Below are 17,149 nucleotides of genomic sequence, written 5' to 3' on the forward strand. Positions count from 1 at the left end.
AGTTGACATTGTCATATGCACATTTAAAAATGACATTGGGGTATAAGTATTGACACTCAGGCCAAGATGAGTTCCCTCTCTGCAACAGCTGTCATCTCTATTCCATTACATCCACAACAGATGACAGCAGATAAAGTGGTCAGCTTGACATGGAAAGACTGGGCAGAAGGAAAATGAATAATAACGCTGTCCTTAACAATCAAAAGACATGATATATTTATTGCCTGGTATGAGCTTCAGAAGATTATCATACCTATAAACTACACATCACACCTACTTTATTTCACCAACAATGTCTCAGTCGAGACGGACAATACTGTCCTGACAGTCTGAGTGCAGGATCAAAGGCTAAATGCAGAATGACAGGTGGACTACAATTAGAGTCATGTTGCTAGGCAACCCCACGGATTTAGTCAGAACATGACAAAAATCACACAAATAACAGATCAATTATGATGTAATTCAAAAAGAAAATGAAAAGAAATGGGACAAAGAGGCATATTTTTTCCGTATCTTGAAGGAAGACAAAGACCTTCACCAGACATTTGTCAAAACTGATAAATGCTTCTCAATTTATGGAAAATACCAGGCAAATTAATACTTATGTTCAGGCTATAATTACCGCTAAAATACATTTATCCAAGGATTTACTATTTGCAGTTAAATTGAAGTTAATCTCACAACCTCCCTTGTTGTCTTCAACCCACTTGGAAACCCTAAGCATAGGTAATTCCATAGTCAGGTCATGTGTTTGAACTAAAGACGGTTAATTATGGATATGTGTGGGGTAAATGGGGAAGTTGGAGCTGATGTGCTGTTTGCTTCAAAACAAGATGACCTCATGTATCTAAATCATTGGTTTATTTTTAATGTAACTAAAATCAATTCTTTTCATGAATGACACTTAACTTTTTACAGCAATATGACTCTCTGCGAACTCAGAAATGCAAATAGTATGGAATCTGATTCAAATCAATTCACTTATATTCAATTAACATGTGCAAATACATTGTAGCTACAATGTCAGTTTGCCTTTATCTGTATCTTAGAATGTTCAAACACTAAAGAGGCAAAAAACATTGGCTCATGTGATACAAGATGTTTTACATATGCATCAGTATCTTTATATCACATTGAAACATCTCTGCATGCTCATATATTATTACAACCATAATTGATAAACCCTCCCAAAAATGATGCTCAACATCCAAACTGGGCCTCATCAGAAATAGCTGTAATTTTTCCAGATGTGTCTCTAATGAAAAAAATAGGAAAGAAGTTTGAGTTATAGAACTAAAATTGATATAGAAAAACAACACACATGGGGACATAGTCAATATACACACTATGTATAGTATGTCCCATATAGGACACAAAGGAGTTAAAATTTGAAATCCCTTGATATAAGCAGTCCTTTGTGTGTCTCTTCACTAGATAGACAAGGTCACTGGCAAATGTTCCACTCATCCTGCAGTGATTCACACTGTTAGGTAAGTGAGTGGGAGCTGTTAAGAGAGTGCATATTTTTAGTGTCTGCATTTCTCTAGGTCTCAACTAGCACAGAGGACCTGGGGCTGTATATAACATGAAAGCAGTGTCATATGGATAAATCCTTTTTTATTATTTCATTTTGATGAAGCTTGAATGAAAGCTTGAAATAACCAGCCTGGTAGAGTTTCTGATAGCTCATAGTTTAAAGCTATTCATAACAACTGACATGACTTTTGCTCCCTGGTTGAGGTTATGTAATTATTTATAATATCTCATCATATGTAAAAGTAATATTTTATGTGAAATATTGTTTCAAACATTTTCACATTTAATGACAACACATCAGTAAAAAATCCATATCCAGACTTAAGGTTTTAATTTGTAATTATATTCCAGATTCCTCTATTCTACTGTCAAAATTCATTTGACTGCATGACAGATAAATTTTACAATTTCACAAAGTTCAATTGGCCATGAACATCCTGTAAAGAAAACCTTTTAATGCTCATGATATTCGTCGACATGATAATGAGGGATCTGCCTGACTAAAAGTATAACTTGGGCTACATTTTCAAGGATGCCGGAGAAAGAAAACTTTGGCACATATGTTAAACTGCTGAATTAAACAGCAATGTTGTGCATCACAATTCTCCATAGCTACATTTCAAACTTAAGGTAATGTTCACATTATATACATATACCTAATAGGTTAATCTTCCTGAGTTTGTACTTAGAAAAATCTAATAGGCATTATGATTTTTTTTGTTTACAATATTTACACATCTTGGTTATGTTGGCTTAACAATGTACATTTGTTGTTTGAAAATTCATTTCTGATATGGGCTCCTTTTTCACTGCATAACTAAATTCACATTCAGGTGAAAATTTCTCTTTTAACCATTAACTGCTCAGAACAATTTCATTCTACATCACACAACACTGACTCTGACTGAAAGACTATTTTTAGCAAATCATAATCTGTTTATGATAAGGACAATCCAAAATGGTGCTGATGTTCAGCAGGTGTACATACATGTTCCTCTTGGCTTTGCTTGCCCCTGTTCCCAATAAATGTCTGCACTAGCTTGGCATCCATCTTGTAGACACCTCACAGCAATCACCAGATAACACATAAAAACACACACCACCCTCTGTAGCGGGAGATTAGGTCTAGTGTTAAACAAAGAGGCAGAGCGGGTCTCTGACATGCCAGCTCTTTAATTAGACTTCTGGTATCTGACCACACACACACACACACACACACACACACACACACACACACACACACACACACACACACACACACACACACGCACACACACACAGCTAAAGCTCGTAAACACCAGGGCCTTAAAATAATGACTCTATTTGTTCTTTACTTTAATTTACAATACCTAATATGAAATACATTTTTAATGATATTTTCTTACAAGCCTGGTGTCTCTGACTTGGCTCTATGCATTGTGGATAAGATGAATTGTTGTTTGTCTTTGTGCTGCATCATTCCTTGCCTTTGTGTCAGCATAGAGGTGAAGGTCAACACTACACCACAGACCTGAACAATGTGTGGTCGTAATGACATTCACTGACCCCTGATCTTGACTCCTGACACTCACCTGGTGAATTCGAGAGCAATTTAAAACACCCCTCTGAGTAGGCCGGACACAAAGGTTGACAAGAACAACACCCTCCCCTGGTTGTACTTGACTACATCTGTCACCACTTTTTAGACCAGTCTAAAGGTAAGTGAGACCTCAACAAATGTACAATTTGCTGAACAATGTACAATTTGCCCAATTGTAACTCTATCATAGGGAACAACATTACAAGACAGCTGGAATTTGTAGATATACATTTATAAATGTTACTACTTCACCATTACCCCCATCAATATGGTTTCCTCTTTTTGTAAATAATGTAAAGCTAAGTATCGTTTCAGCCACGAGCTTTCTTGATCCTCTGGTTTTGCATGTCACATCTTCTCTTCAGTTGCACTACATAATTGCATTTAAGAAAAACATAATAATGATCATAAAACATTACAGAACCATCATACATTGGGGTGCAATACAGCACAAACAACAGGTATAATCAAAATTGACTTCTGTTTCTTGAAATACATTTGCTTTGATGATGGAACAAGCAACAATTTTAATATAGACCAGATTTTAGCTCAAACTGCACAAAAATCCCATTTAAAATAAATCACCATGATTGCACCTCTTGAGAAAATCCCTGACACATTTACATAATACTAGTCTGCTCCCTTAAACATTGCTGAGGTAGGCCACAGACAAGCTAAACGTAATCTCCTTCCCCCAGGTGGATTCTCTTAAAATGTGTGTGACTGAGATTGAGTGTCATACGGGGAAGAAAGTCAACCCACGCTGAAATTATTTTTTACTGGACTTTAGAGTTCCTCCAAAATGGCAGCATCGCCCTTCCATTATGAAAAAAAAAACATTTAAATAATTTTCTTAATGTTATCATCCAATATCCATTTTTTGTAATTTTACTTGTACTCTACAACTTTTAAAGGAATCATGCTGCAACTACATTCTGTTAGAAATTCTGCTTCCCAAATGCTTGTATCCTTGCCATTAAAAATTGCTGGAATAATCAGTAAGTCAATGGATAAAAAATTGGCAAGTATTTTGATATTTTTAAGCAAAATGAAGATATTCCTGAGGAAAATATCTTCTTTCCTTTCAACCACTGCAGCAATAGTCTTAATAATGATAATAATAATAATAATACATGAGCAGACAGAGGCACATTTTGTCTACAGTGTGCTCTTTTTTTTTAATCTATGATTATATTTACATGTTGTTATATGCGACAATATTGGACACAGAGTATCTCACGTATAGGATTGAAATTATGTTCCATGTTTAAAAAAAAGGCACATTCATTCATACATTCAATACAAACTGGAGTAAAAACACAGAAACAATGGCGTAGCATTTCCAAAATTACAATTTTGTGATTTTTTTTTGGCCACAACATAGACACTGCATGTCTACAAAAGCTATGAACCGATTGGGGACTATGTGTGACAGTATAGTGGGCAATTGTGTTTTTACAATGTTTGTTACTCAGCGACAAAACATAAATGATACGAGAGGGGACACTTAAGAGTGGTAGAAGCCCTTGGGAAGGATCCATCGCCATGACTTAGAAAATTAACAGGGGGCATGGGGATGAAGCCAAGGACATGTGTGATAAGAAGAGGAAGAGGTTAACAAACCAAAAGAAAAATTTCAAACTTCCTGGTTTTCGAAAGAAAAAAAACAGCACAGAAGAAGGACAAAACCACAGAAGAAAAAGAAAAGATTTCTATTCAGCAAAAGTGTAATTGTTCAGTAACTTTTTGAGATGGTTGCTGTCGGACAAACTCAGCAGTACAGCAGGTGGGCAGGTGGGCATCAAGACAGTCAGGTGTGGGGGGAAAAAAACGATTATCTCCGACTAGGAAACATTGCAAAAGTGGAACTTTTGGGGGAGAATGGGGCATTTCTTTATCTGGAGGGAGAGACTGTACTCCAACCAAGGGCAACAGCAATTGTGGGCATCTGTCATGGACCATCTGGGAGAGCCCTAAGGCTGGTATGGAGACCAGAGTTAATTTGACCTCTGCGTGACAGTAGTACACTTCAACACACAGTGCTTATGGTGCAAACACAGGGAAAAATAGACAAGAACGAATGAAAGTATTTGGATATGCTGTCACAGCCAAGCTGTGTAATAAATCATTAACAATTACATAGCTAAACAATGTTACGCTTTGCTAAATTAAAGGCTGAAATCACTCTTAAATGATCAGTCTCCTTCACTAACTGCTATCCAACATCCTGTATATAATTTTTTTCATGGGAGCAAATGTGGCTACAAGAGATTTCAGATTCTGAGCCAAAAAATGTGTAGAGGGAGGATTGATTATGAGATGTAATAGTGTATTTTTGTCAAAAACACAAATGTGGGCTGTGAATTAAATGTCCACAGTCATAATCCCCCTTTCCCTTCCCTTCACACTCAAAAGAAGACTTGACCTAAATTTCCCTGAATAGTTTCAGTTCGATTTAATGAAGATGATTTACTCCCACGGCTAACAATGCTACAAAATGCCAGAATACATGTGAATTCATGCAATATATGTAATTTTATTGGGAAACACACGCTAGCTCTCTAATGAATATTCTGTCATTTTTTTTTACATTAAAAAAATGCAGCAAAGCAAGGCCCTCTTTACAGGACCCAGATTTAGAATGAAATTCTAATGAGCATCACCCTGAAGATTCTCATTCATCCAGATCATGGTATGTTCAGGTGAATCCTGAGGCAACAGGACCTGCTAAAATTCTAAAAGACATTTCACCTCTGATCAAGAGGCCTACTCAGCTCTTTGGTGAAATTTCCAAAGTAAAAAATCACCGGATCCAAACTGCAACAATTAAATTTGCATCAAATGCTTTTGAATACTGTTTTTCTGAAACAGGTTTGCTTCTTCCAGTAAGTTGGATGACTTCAGATATTAATTTGTTGATTAGTCTGACAAAAAAAGAAGTACTAAATATATATTACTATTTGTCAGGCTGAAGAACTCAACAACAAACTATTGGAGATATTGTTTATTTATACTATGTATAACTTTGTTCATTCAACTTATAGTTTCTTCATACAAATTATGCCAAATGTTTTTTAACTGTACTTCTCAGATGTGTCTATAATTAGTCTTGAAAATAACTTTTAAGTTATGCAATTGCATGCTTGGATGACAATTAAAACATTCTTTGCCAACTTTAATAAAAGACTCTGTTGGTACAGATGATTGAGAACATGTGTTTATAGTTTGACAGGATCCTAAGCCTTCCTTACACCTAATGCACCAGAAAAGTCACTATATGACCCAGCTATGATAATATAGTGAGAAGCAGTGACATGTGACGTTGCAATCACAAACGTACACTTCATGTCAATCAGGTTTTGTCTCGGTCTCCAACGGTAAGTTAATTTTTCACCTTGGCTCCAAGTTAGATTCTCACTGTCTGGAACTTTGGCTTAATATTAAATGTATACTCTTAACTGATAACATGCCAAGCAGAAAATTATTCTATTTACAGCAGAAACATATGCTTTCCATTTGCTGTGATATCAGAAGGTGGGAGGAAGGAAAACATGGAAGGGATGACTAAGAGAGTGTTTTTTCTGTCATTTGTCTTGCCATATCTGATTCATTGGGTGACAAATATGTATTGTGGTGAGAGTCTTATGGCATTTTTTTATGAAAGTAATTGAATATCATACTAAAAAAATCCATGAAAAGGGATCTTAACTTCATATGTGTTCACTGGTTGTATGAAAGAGGTTTTGATTATGCAAAAAAATGATGTTTGCTTACATTAGCACCAATCAAAAACAAATAAGGTTTAGATACTGTAACGTGTTGTGGGGAGACGAGCTGGAGGAACCATCCTTTTGCTGTTGTCACTGTTACAATTTTGTCAGTCTCCTATAGCCTAATGTTAATAAGCCCAATCGTTTGTGTAGGTGTTCCATGCTAGTACTGTCGTAATGCACTAGCCTGTTCTGTATTTTGGCATAATGAAGGGCAAAATGTGAAAGCACCATTAGCCTAACTGTTGGTATTGTGAATTACCACCAAGGTTTTCTTATTCGTTGTGACATCCTATAAAGGGTATTACCCTGAGCATTTATCCTTGGTTCCGTTTGCCACTGCAAGCCTGAGCTTTGACACAACATGTTACACTCCTAGCTGTTCAGTACATTAAATCAACGAGACCTCTACCGGGGCCGGATTTAAACAAAAAATATCTGAATTGACCAACCCTTGTTTCCGGATACTGATGAAACTCTTGGCATCTTTACTTTATGAGTCCTGTCTAATATACCAGAAATAAACCGAGGGTAAAAAAAACTTTCCACTGACTGTATACTGTAGATTCACTTTCTGCCTCTTCTGCTTTCTGTATTCTGCTGCTTTCAAGGCTACAAGATTATGATCAGGCAATAAGGAATGATTGCGATAGTCATTCACAGTTGTTCCAAAGTCTGCAGCAGTCAATCTGCAAAGTGCTTGAATAGTATGCCATAGTTTTGAAGTATAATGACATGTTATGTGTTCTTCAAACTGCAGTATCATGGTAAAGTTAGTGCAATGTTGATATACAACGGGACCTTATGTCGCCTATTCTGTTCAAATAAGCATTTTGCCATGTTTTATCAGGATGAATATGGCTGATGTTATGCTAACCAAAGCCAGATTGAAGTTGACACTGGTTCAGTTCAGGGTAGCAGCAGCTAGTTTTATGATATCGGACCCCTATTAGTACAGACGCTTCATTGGTGGGCAGGAATGTTCATTTAGTGTGGCTATCCACAGTATGATATGTCTGCAGGTGTTTGCCCTTGCTTCTGTTATTACTGAGCTGTCTAACATCCACAAATCAAAGAAGGCGTAAAGCCGATCTAGAGTAATTAATCACTATTTTAAGAAAGAAGCATTGATTCTGTGTTGCATATTAAACATCAGGTATCACAGTATATAATAATGGTTCATATATGTAAGGTAAGGTCTAGTAACAGATCAGCCATTTTGATTTTGGATATCTCTGTAGTAATTATCCACACAGGCTTTATATTAAATTGCTTTTCACTTCAAAAGCAACTGCATAGATATAACAGAAATAGAAGGCATTAAATGGTGTCTTATTCCTTGAGCAAATCATCTCCACATTAACAGATGACTGCAGATAAGATCACTGCTTGTTCTCACATCCATTTCCCTCACCATTCATCCTCCCTGTTCTTATCATTGCTGACTCGTATCCTGACTGGCTGAATTGGATTGACTCGTGATTAGGTGCACTCTGCAGGTGAAAGGGGTTTAATTGCCTGAATTATCTCTTTGGCTTCTTGAGGTGGTAGGGTACAGGCAAGCACCTGAATCGTTTTACCACCAAATAAACCACCCAGTAATGTGTGACTCTTACCGGCCTCTTACAGACCATAATCAAACAATGTAAATGTTGAAGGATGTTATGAAAGTTTCTTACTGTCTGTTATATCAAAATGTGTAAGCAGAGACAAAATGAAAATTTGTAAAGACCAGGCGCTACAAACAAATACGGAATTAAACAGATTGACAGAAAAATAGAACTTGTCAAAAATTTGCAGATCTCCATGTTTAAACATAAAATATATATGGCAATCAAAGTAAGAAGAAAATAACGTACAAAAAATAATAATAACAATGTAAAAGTAAAGTGATAAAATTAATATTAGACTGATATAGCAAGACAAAACTGGAATCAGTGGGATTCACTTATCTCTCAGGTATGACAAAAAAGCACCCAGGCCACCCTACACATTTATTTTGGCTCTCAGGAAGAATATTTTGATAAAGGATATCAAAGGTCAATATGACCATTTAATTGGGAAATGAAGAGGAAAAATTAATTTTGAAATAAGAGATTACATGGTAAATCAAGTGTGACTCAAAGCTATTTGCCCTTAAGAGAACTGCAGTGACCAGAAACTTTGATTATGGCAGACATTTAAGTTTCAATTAAATTAGCTCTGAGTGACAGGAAAATACATTCTTCATAACACTTTTATCTAATATACTCCAGATATTACAGTATAGATTGCGCACTCTTTCTGTTCTTACTGCCAACACTAAATTCCTTTATTTATAATCTTCTGTGAATGTACTTTTTCAGGGATAGACAGGAGGGGAAAAAGTCAAGATTTAAGATAAACTCAAACTGCTTATTTGTATTTGTAATTCTTTGTACACCACAAGACATGAAAAGTGGGGGGAGTCAATCCAACAGTCAACCCTCAGCTGAGTATTGTCACATGACTCACATCAGCTGCCACTGCTTTTTACTGTACATAGAAACAAATATTTGAGTAGTGGTGGAAGGTATAAAGTATTGGGCGAGTATTTAAGTTATAACAGCAGTTGGAGGGTTATTGGTGCTATCAAAAATCACCCTCTGAATGATTTGACACATTGGAATTCATTTGAAAATCAGGTAGATTCAATGATTTCCATTCAAAGGTGGGAGTTGAAAAACCCACATCTGATAAGATGAGGGGATGCTCAGTAAATATATCAACATTCTTTTTGAGAAATCACAAATGGGGTCCTCTGCATCACGTTTCAATCACAGATTCAGTACTGAATTGAAATGATGAGCCATCATTCAACTGTCAATAATAAACCCTAATTAAATATGTTTCACTGCAGTGCTGCTATTTCATCTAGTTACACCCTTTCGGATATGAGGTGAGCTGAGTCACCTTAAAAAAAATCTTTAGGAAACACAGGCATCTCTAAAATGACATAAAATGCATTACATCAGTAGTGATGTTTCAAAGAATTGCAGTTCATTTTGACATTACATGTTCTGTATTGTCAAAAATTGTTAAAATCCATCGTCATAATTCTACACCCACATATCCTGATACCATACAAATATCTACAAATAATATATACACTGCACACTTGCAGTTAAGAAAAACCTTCACACTGCTGCCTGCTGTGCTGAATCTATACCTCAAAACGAGCCGCAGGGGAATCAGAAGGTAACGGACCATAAAGAAATCCACCTCCCCACTGAGGCCTGTCCCTCAGTGGAGAGTTGTCAAAGAGAAACAATCCATCAATTCTGCTGCATTATATTCATCAGGTTGGTGTAGGTGTTCACGTGCACGTCCTTTTCGAGAGCAGAATTTATAAATGTGTGTTTAGTGTGATACTTTGTTTTTTTTAAGCCTGAAGAAGAAAGATGAATCCACTGACAGTATTTTGTAACATAAAACATTGCAAAATTGAAAAAAAAAAGAGGGGGGGTCTACTTGATGTTACATAAGATATAAATGTCAAGGAGTCTTTTTGGACACAGGGAATGGACGTGGAGATACCGACGGCTATTGCAACACAATTTCAGACCATCACCTTCTTTTGGAAAAGTCCACACACCAAGCCAAAAACCTTACACAAAACTAGCATAACGATACTCTTGATAAATTATACTCCCTATCCAAAACTAAAAAATAAATTTTGAGCTACATGCTGATGTGATGTGTGATGCAGAGAATGTTCCTGTTTGTTATAGTAATCATATATTGATGATGATGTATGTTTATTATTAAACATTATTAAATATATATTTAGCACAATATCCCCCCGACAAACACAGTGGTATAAAAATATTGGCAAGTAAAAACGAGCAAACTATTCAAAACTGTTTTCAACTGTGAGAACAGGATATTAGAAGTTAATAAATCAGTGTATTATTTTTAATGTCAAGGTTGAGGTTTTATATAATGTGTCAAATAGAAACAATTCTGTATACTATAAGATATGTATTTTAATACTTCTAGTTAATGGAAAGCATAGGATAGCTCTGATGAGTTTGGATAAATCGTGCCAAAATTGTAAGCTTTCTGTCTTATCTATTGCAGACAGTGTCCCTGCTCTTTTACTGCTATGTGATTCCTTCATACTAAAAATGTTTTAATAAGTTTTAACAAATGTGAAAATAATGTTTCAGTCTTAATCCTAATGGATGATGACCTGCGTTATTGTATGTCAACTGTGGAAACAGTCATAGTCACAAAGCTTGGGTCTCTGCAGTTTTCAGATAATTACAGTTCTGGTATTAAATAGCTTTCCCTGTTATTATGTAGCTTGTATTGATTTTGTAGGGTGTTCTGACAATTTCCCAGTGCCTTGAATGATTGCTTCTCCATCATGTTCTGTGGCTGATAGAGGTTTATTGTTTTCTGTTACTTTTACAGGGTTGAAGGTTGAGGTGGGAGGGGTAGTTTGCCCTTCCTTCGCCTCGAAGCAGCAAAATAAAGATCACTGTTATCAGTCCAGAGGCAGGTTGTGGCAGCACTGCGAGAGGGACACTGTCATCTGACTTGTAATGACACAGCCAAAGAGCCATTACAGCTTTGATGGGAGACTTAAGCAGAAATCCATTTTAGTGTATCTGAGGTGAAGCAGCGTGAGAGGGGGAGCTTTGGGAATCAGTTGCGGGTCTGTTGTGATAAGACGCTGCATATGCCATTTACTTGGGAAGCTCCCTTAGAGGGCTGCTTGCAATTTAACAGCTTGTATAAATGAAATTATAAATTTCCCCAAAATACATTTGTCACATAGAATGAGAGCAGGTTTTGATGATTTTTATTAACTAATATATTTACGACATGACAACGGAAGATCAACTGTGGAAATATATGCTCACAACATCAGCAGCTGGTGTTGCAACAAAATGGCTGTTTTGTAGAAGCACCATTTGCTGATTTTGCTTTACTTTGTGTACCTTTATTTTCACAACATTCCTGCAATAAAGGAAACAGTCTCCACCAAATCAAAACACGCCTCTAATTGAAGCACAAGACCAAAACTGATTAAACCACGAGACATCATTATTTTGTAAATCACATAATAACTGAGGCAATAAGTCATTACACTTTGGTAGCTGCATTTGTATGTGTATTTTATGTTTTTGTATTCATTTAAACTTGAATTAGTCTGTTCTAGTAATGTGAACTTGCACATGGAAAAAACTGGCAATATATACATATATATGCATTTATATTACGCGCGTGTATGTGCATAAACACATACATTTTTTATGTGTTTACAGTTTCCTGCTTTGTTTGCATTTCCCTGCACTGTAACATCAAGTTGCCAAAATATGTTTATTACTTATTTATCACACTTATCTCGATGCACTGTGGATGGCATAGTAAGAATTTCATTGTATAGGGGAACACATTTCCAGACTGACATAAACACTTTGAATCTTGAATACACTGTGTGTGTGTGTGTGTGTGTGTGTGTGTGTGTGTGTGTGTGTGTGAGAGAGAGAGAGAGAGAGAGAGAGAGAGAGTGTGTGCATGAACGAGCACACACACACACACACACACATATGTATATATATATATATATATATATATATATATGTACATGTATATATTCTAGATTCAAAGATTTTATTGTCATGTGTATGGTCTGTTTCCCTGAACAATGAAATTCTTACTTTGCCATCTGCAATGCATCCAGATGAGTACTGATTAATAAATAAAAATAAATCTATATCAAAATCCTGATGAAAATTTAAATACTGCCAATGGCTTGTAACTGTTTCTGAGATGTTCTTTGTCGAGCTGAAAGAAACAGTAAGTGTTTGAAGTTACATATTAACATTTGTTTTTTGATTATGTTATTAAGTTTTCGGAAAGAGGTCAGTTGAGAGAAACTGCTCAGTGGAATGATGCTGGACCGCCTGACTGATTTAAGACCTGATGTTCTGGGTGTCTCAGAGCAGTTGGCACCTTCCATCTGTACTCCTTTTAAATGGATGGAAAATAACACTGCTCCAACAATATTGGTAAGAAAGTAATTAACTGAAAATGATTAAATAACTCATGCATGATAAAGTATTTGAAATGCATTGCTCCTTTTTCAATATTACTCTGGATGTTTCCCAAATCTTTTGCCACACTGCTCATGTTGAAACAGCTATCATAATGGGAAAAAAAGTATGACGATCTGTAAAACAAATACGATACTGTAAAGCTCAGAATTAGATTCTAAATGTGACAAAAAGAGTCATTTTATAATACACACACACACACACACACACACACACACACACACACAGCCCCTAGATACCTGTATAGGACAGGAAGTCTTAGTGGGACAGCTTTATCATTAAAAAAGCAAAAGGTCTTTCAGTAAAAATCATTGACCGCTACCACAATTTAGTGCGCTGAATTTTCAGCCTTGAGTGACAAATATTGTAGAAAGATGCTCTCTGGAGTACCAAACTGACAGGTTATGTGACTGGAAAAAATATTCATCACACGTGGTTGTTCAATTGTTTGGTGAATTTCAGCAGCAAGAGTCTTGAGTCTATAAGCAGTAGAAGACTGGGGCTCAAGCTGCTCCCCCTCAATCTCGTTCCACATGATTATTCTCAATTTCACAGATGATGTTTTTCGCTCAGACAGACTTTGGCAGCCAAATGCCAAAGCACAAGAGAGCACTGAGGTGCGATAGAAAGAGAGGCAGCAGAAGATAAGCTGACCACTCAACTTTTTCTGCCAATATGACCTGGACAGTGAAAGTTCAGTAATTGGAGAGTAATTCTCCTTTACTTCTTGTTGCATCTGCAGAAAATATTCTTTGATGTTTGAAATTAAAAAATGGGACAACCCTAGGATGACAGAAACTTACAGAACCATTTGATATATTTTGTTCATTTCATTTGATACATGGAAAACTTACATTGTTGCTATGGAAATGTTATGAAGACTGTTTTTTGAACAAAACATCTGCGGCAGTATGAAAAATCACACTACATCCACAGCATGATGAGAGGTGATTACAATTCCAATCCTAATTCAATTCTTGTCAAATGTTTGTACCGTTTAAAGAACCAAAGTGTTTTCCCTAAACCCAAAATACAACAATTTGTTGCAAGAAGAAAAGCAAATTGATACATTGATAAATAGCACTGGGGAAAAAATCCAATTTCTTTTTTGTTTGTCTTTCTTGTTGTGCTTATCAATAGCTTAATCATTATTAAAGGAATGGCTACATTGTTTAAAATTGAATTTGATTCATGGAAATCATGTCGAGGCCCTCCTGCATCTGTCCAAGTCATTTTGTCAGCCAAAGCCCTAATTAACTGTCTAAATACACTCGTAAACTATCCCTTTTGTAAAAGTAGCAGCCAAATGCTTTCCAAACAATTGTGAACATTATAAAAATTCCATGAGTCTATCGGCTCAATCATTCTGTTGTATGATAAATGTTGCGTGATTGAAACGCAAACAGTGTTTTCTGTACATATAAAAATAGCAGTCTTCATAGGAAGCCACATGTCTACAAGAGTCTGACCCTTCTGCGTACACACCTTAGTCCCAACTGAATCACACTATGTGCTGGAAAACAGCAGAGAGACGGTGAAAATTACAGCATCACTCTGGGGAGTGGGCTGTAGGAGGCGCGGGATTTGATGAATCAAGGACCTTTTGTTCACAGTAAAAATGACTGCTTACAGTTGGATCTCTTCAGCGGTGCCTCAGCTTGGCAGGCAGAAGGGAGTCATTTGGAGCCATTTAGGTTTGAAGCAGGCGCAGAATGGGGGGACAGAGAAGAGCAAGGTCATTTCAAGAGGATGCAGAAGATGATGATGTGTCCAGCACGGGGTGTTTGAGTGGGCCTTCTATGCTTGAATTAACAAAAAGCTGAGTAAGCCATGGCAACGCTTACATTTTGAGACAAACATGTCTCTTGAAAGGTGTTCACTTATAGCTCCTCCAAACTAACAGAAAAAAATGCAGAAAAAATATGCCACATCAATCCTTTAAATCCTATCTTGTCTAACTGTGGGATTCAAAATTTCTCATTCTTCATTATAAAGTGAATACTCAATGAGTAAGACTCAATGTGTATTTTGGACCAGGACGGCCCCCAAAACATTTGTAAAACACTGTCAACATGGAGCGCGTTATATTTCCTTGTCAAAGCATCATTGAACACAGCACCTATATATGTATGAGAGATGAGATGAGATGAGATGAGAGCAACTTTATTAATCCCGAAGGAAATTGTTGTGCCAGAGTTTCAAGTAAAAAACATAACAGTAATAGATAATAGTAGAAAGGAGGAAGAATAAGAACTATAATGAAATATGAATCTTTTAACTGTTAGCAGTAACTACAAAAATATAAATATGTATATAGATATAGTATAAAATATGTATATAGATATATGTATCTATATGCATGCATATATATGTGTGTGTGTGTGTGTGTGTGTGTGTGTGTGCATACACATATTGTTAAAAAACATTAGTATGATAAAATAAATTCAATAATATAATAGGAATTATACATGATAAACTAAGTCATGCACTATACAATACAGATCATCCATTGGCAGGCAGACCTAAATTTACCTCCACACATTTACCCATTTTTGTGTTTTTTTTTTCCCATTTTAAGATGTTCTTTGGACTGAAAGTCTAAAATGCAAAAGTATATTCAACTTGGACATCAGGAAATATTGACTAATCATGAAAAGAAAGAGATAATTGTTGCAATTCTTCTTTCAGTGGTTTGAAACAAGTGACATTTACATTTGTCCCTCTTAGAAGGTCAAAGGTGACTAAATTGATCAGAATGAGAAAACCACAACAATGTGTTGTGGTACCTACGATTGTTCCTTCTCCTGACCCTTTGCTCATCCTTCACCTCAGCTGACTGACACACACCAACAGCGTTAAAATGAGCGCACAGAACACAAACATGCAGTCACACCTTGTTTGTCGACTGAGTGAACAGGCTATCCCTGAACTCCACTGGGGAAATAGTCACTCCATTCATTAAACCTGCTGGCCGCCAAACTATAAATATATAACATCCAAAAACATCCAAAGAGCATCCGCCTAGAAATGATGTCTCAACCAGTAAGGGACGGCGAGACAAAACAGTGAATGTTTTCTGTTTCTCCAAAATATCTTGCAAAATGAAAAGTTTGGGATTTTTTGGGGTTTGAGACAGCAAAAGGTATGAGAGATTTGCCTATTCTTAGGGAGGTCCTCCCTGCAAGTATATAAGTCTACTCAAACATCCAACGCCCATAAAATAGTCTGATAGGGAAAAAATAAATGCAAGGCTATCATCCTTGTAATGTCCCCAACTCATTCCTCCATATTAACTTGCCTAAAACAAATATTAATTTCAACTCAATTTGGACAAAAGAAGTTATCGTTTCCCACATATTATAAATACACGCGATCTACTCAATCAAGCCTGAAGACTAGCTTAAGACTAAAACCTTTCAAAGATAATGTAAGGAAACCTGGACAAAATATGTGTACCGTCCACATTTGCACATTGAGAAAGATGAAGCGTCGAATTGTGAGGGGTTGTCAAACGGTGTCGTATTATACACACGTCTTTTCAAAAAGTAAGAGTTTATTTGGGCTAATTAATAATAAAAGGTCAGACGAGACCCCACTGGTCCCGGCAGGGGTAACGAAGCGCTGTCGCTAATTTTTAAACATTCGTCACAGTTTCCCGATAAAAACAACAGAATATGTAATTTGTTTCCCAAACAGCGATAGAATTTAGTTTAAATATAATAAAAAGAAAGAGGCAGCTTCCCTACCTGTGTGCGTCTGCGGAGCGGCACCGCGGCGGCTGCTGTCCATTTCAAGCTGGAACACATCACTGCGCGCGCTCAGCTCCCGCGAGCCGGCGGACACGCACTCAATCATCGCGCGTGCACACAGGAGGCGGGCGCTGTCCCGCCAAACTCCCCGAACAGCGTAGTCTATTACATTTCATTTTATTTTATTTAATTCTTTTTTTTTTTTTTTTTTGCATTCGATATTCATAAACTATCCATCGCTGAAATCTACAGACGTAACAATTTTTAGGACCAAAACTTGCCATCCAATTTGAACTTCATTACCCTATGGTATTTGATCATGGCCATGTTTACAAATGTTCTGAAAATGAATTATTTCAGATCATGATTGAGGTCCTTGTATTGTCAAATAGAATACAAAATGCCCGTTATGAATTGGATTTAAAAATAAAG

General features: G+C 36.5%; 1 protein-coding gene across 3 annotated transcripts in view; it reads right to left on the reverse strand.

Annotated features, from left to right (window-relative positions):
• Positions 1-16,913, reverse strand: part of LOC147215145 (zinc finger protein 385C-like) — a 58,535-nt gene extending 41,622 nt beyond the window's left edge. For 2 of the 3 annotated variants that reach the window (XM_086139409.1, XM_086139407.1), the window contains exons 1-2: positions 16,715-16,913; positions 14,599-14,625 (exon numbers count right to left, since the gene is read on the reverse strand). In XM_086139409.1, coding sequence (XP_085995535.1) covers positions 14,599-14,625; positions 16,715-16,823 — 136 coding nt within the window. In that variant the 5' untranslated portion in view covers positions 16,824-16,913. The remainder of the gene's footprint in view (positions 1-14,598; positions 14,626-16,714) is intronic. The other variant, XM_086139408.1, reaches the window with a different exon arrangement.
• Between the last annotated feature and the right edge of the window lie 236 nt (positions 16,914-17,149).

Source organism: Fistularia commersonii, chromosome 32, assembly GCF_037954325.1.
Source record: "Fistularia commersonii isolate RoL2024-O1a breed Wild chromosome 32, RoL_Fcom_v1.0, whole genome shotgun sequence".
Classification (NCBI taxonomy): Eukaryota; Metazoa; Chordata; class Actinopteri; order Syngnathiformes; family Fistulariidae; genus Fistularia; species Fistularia commersonii.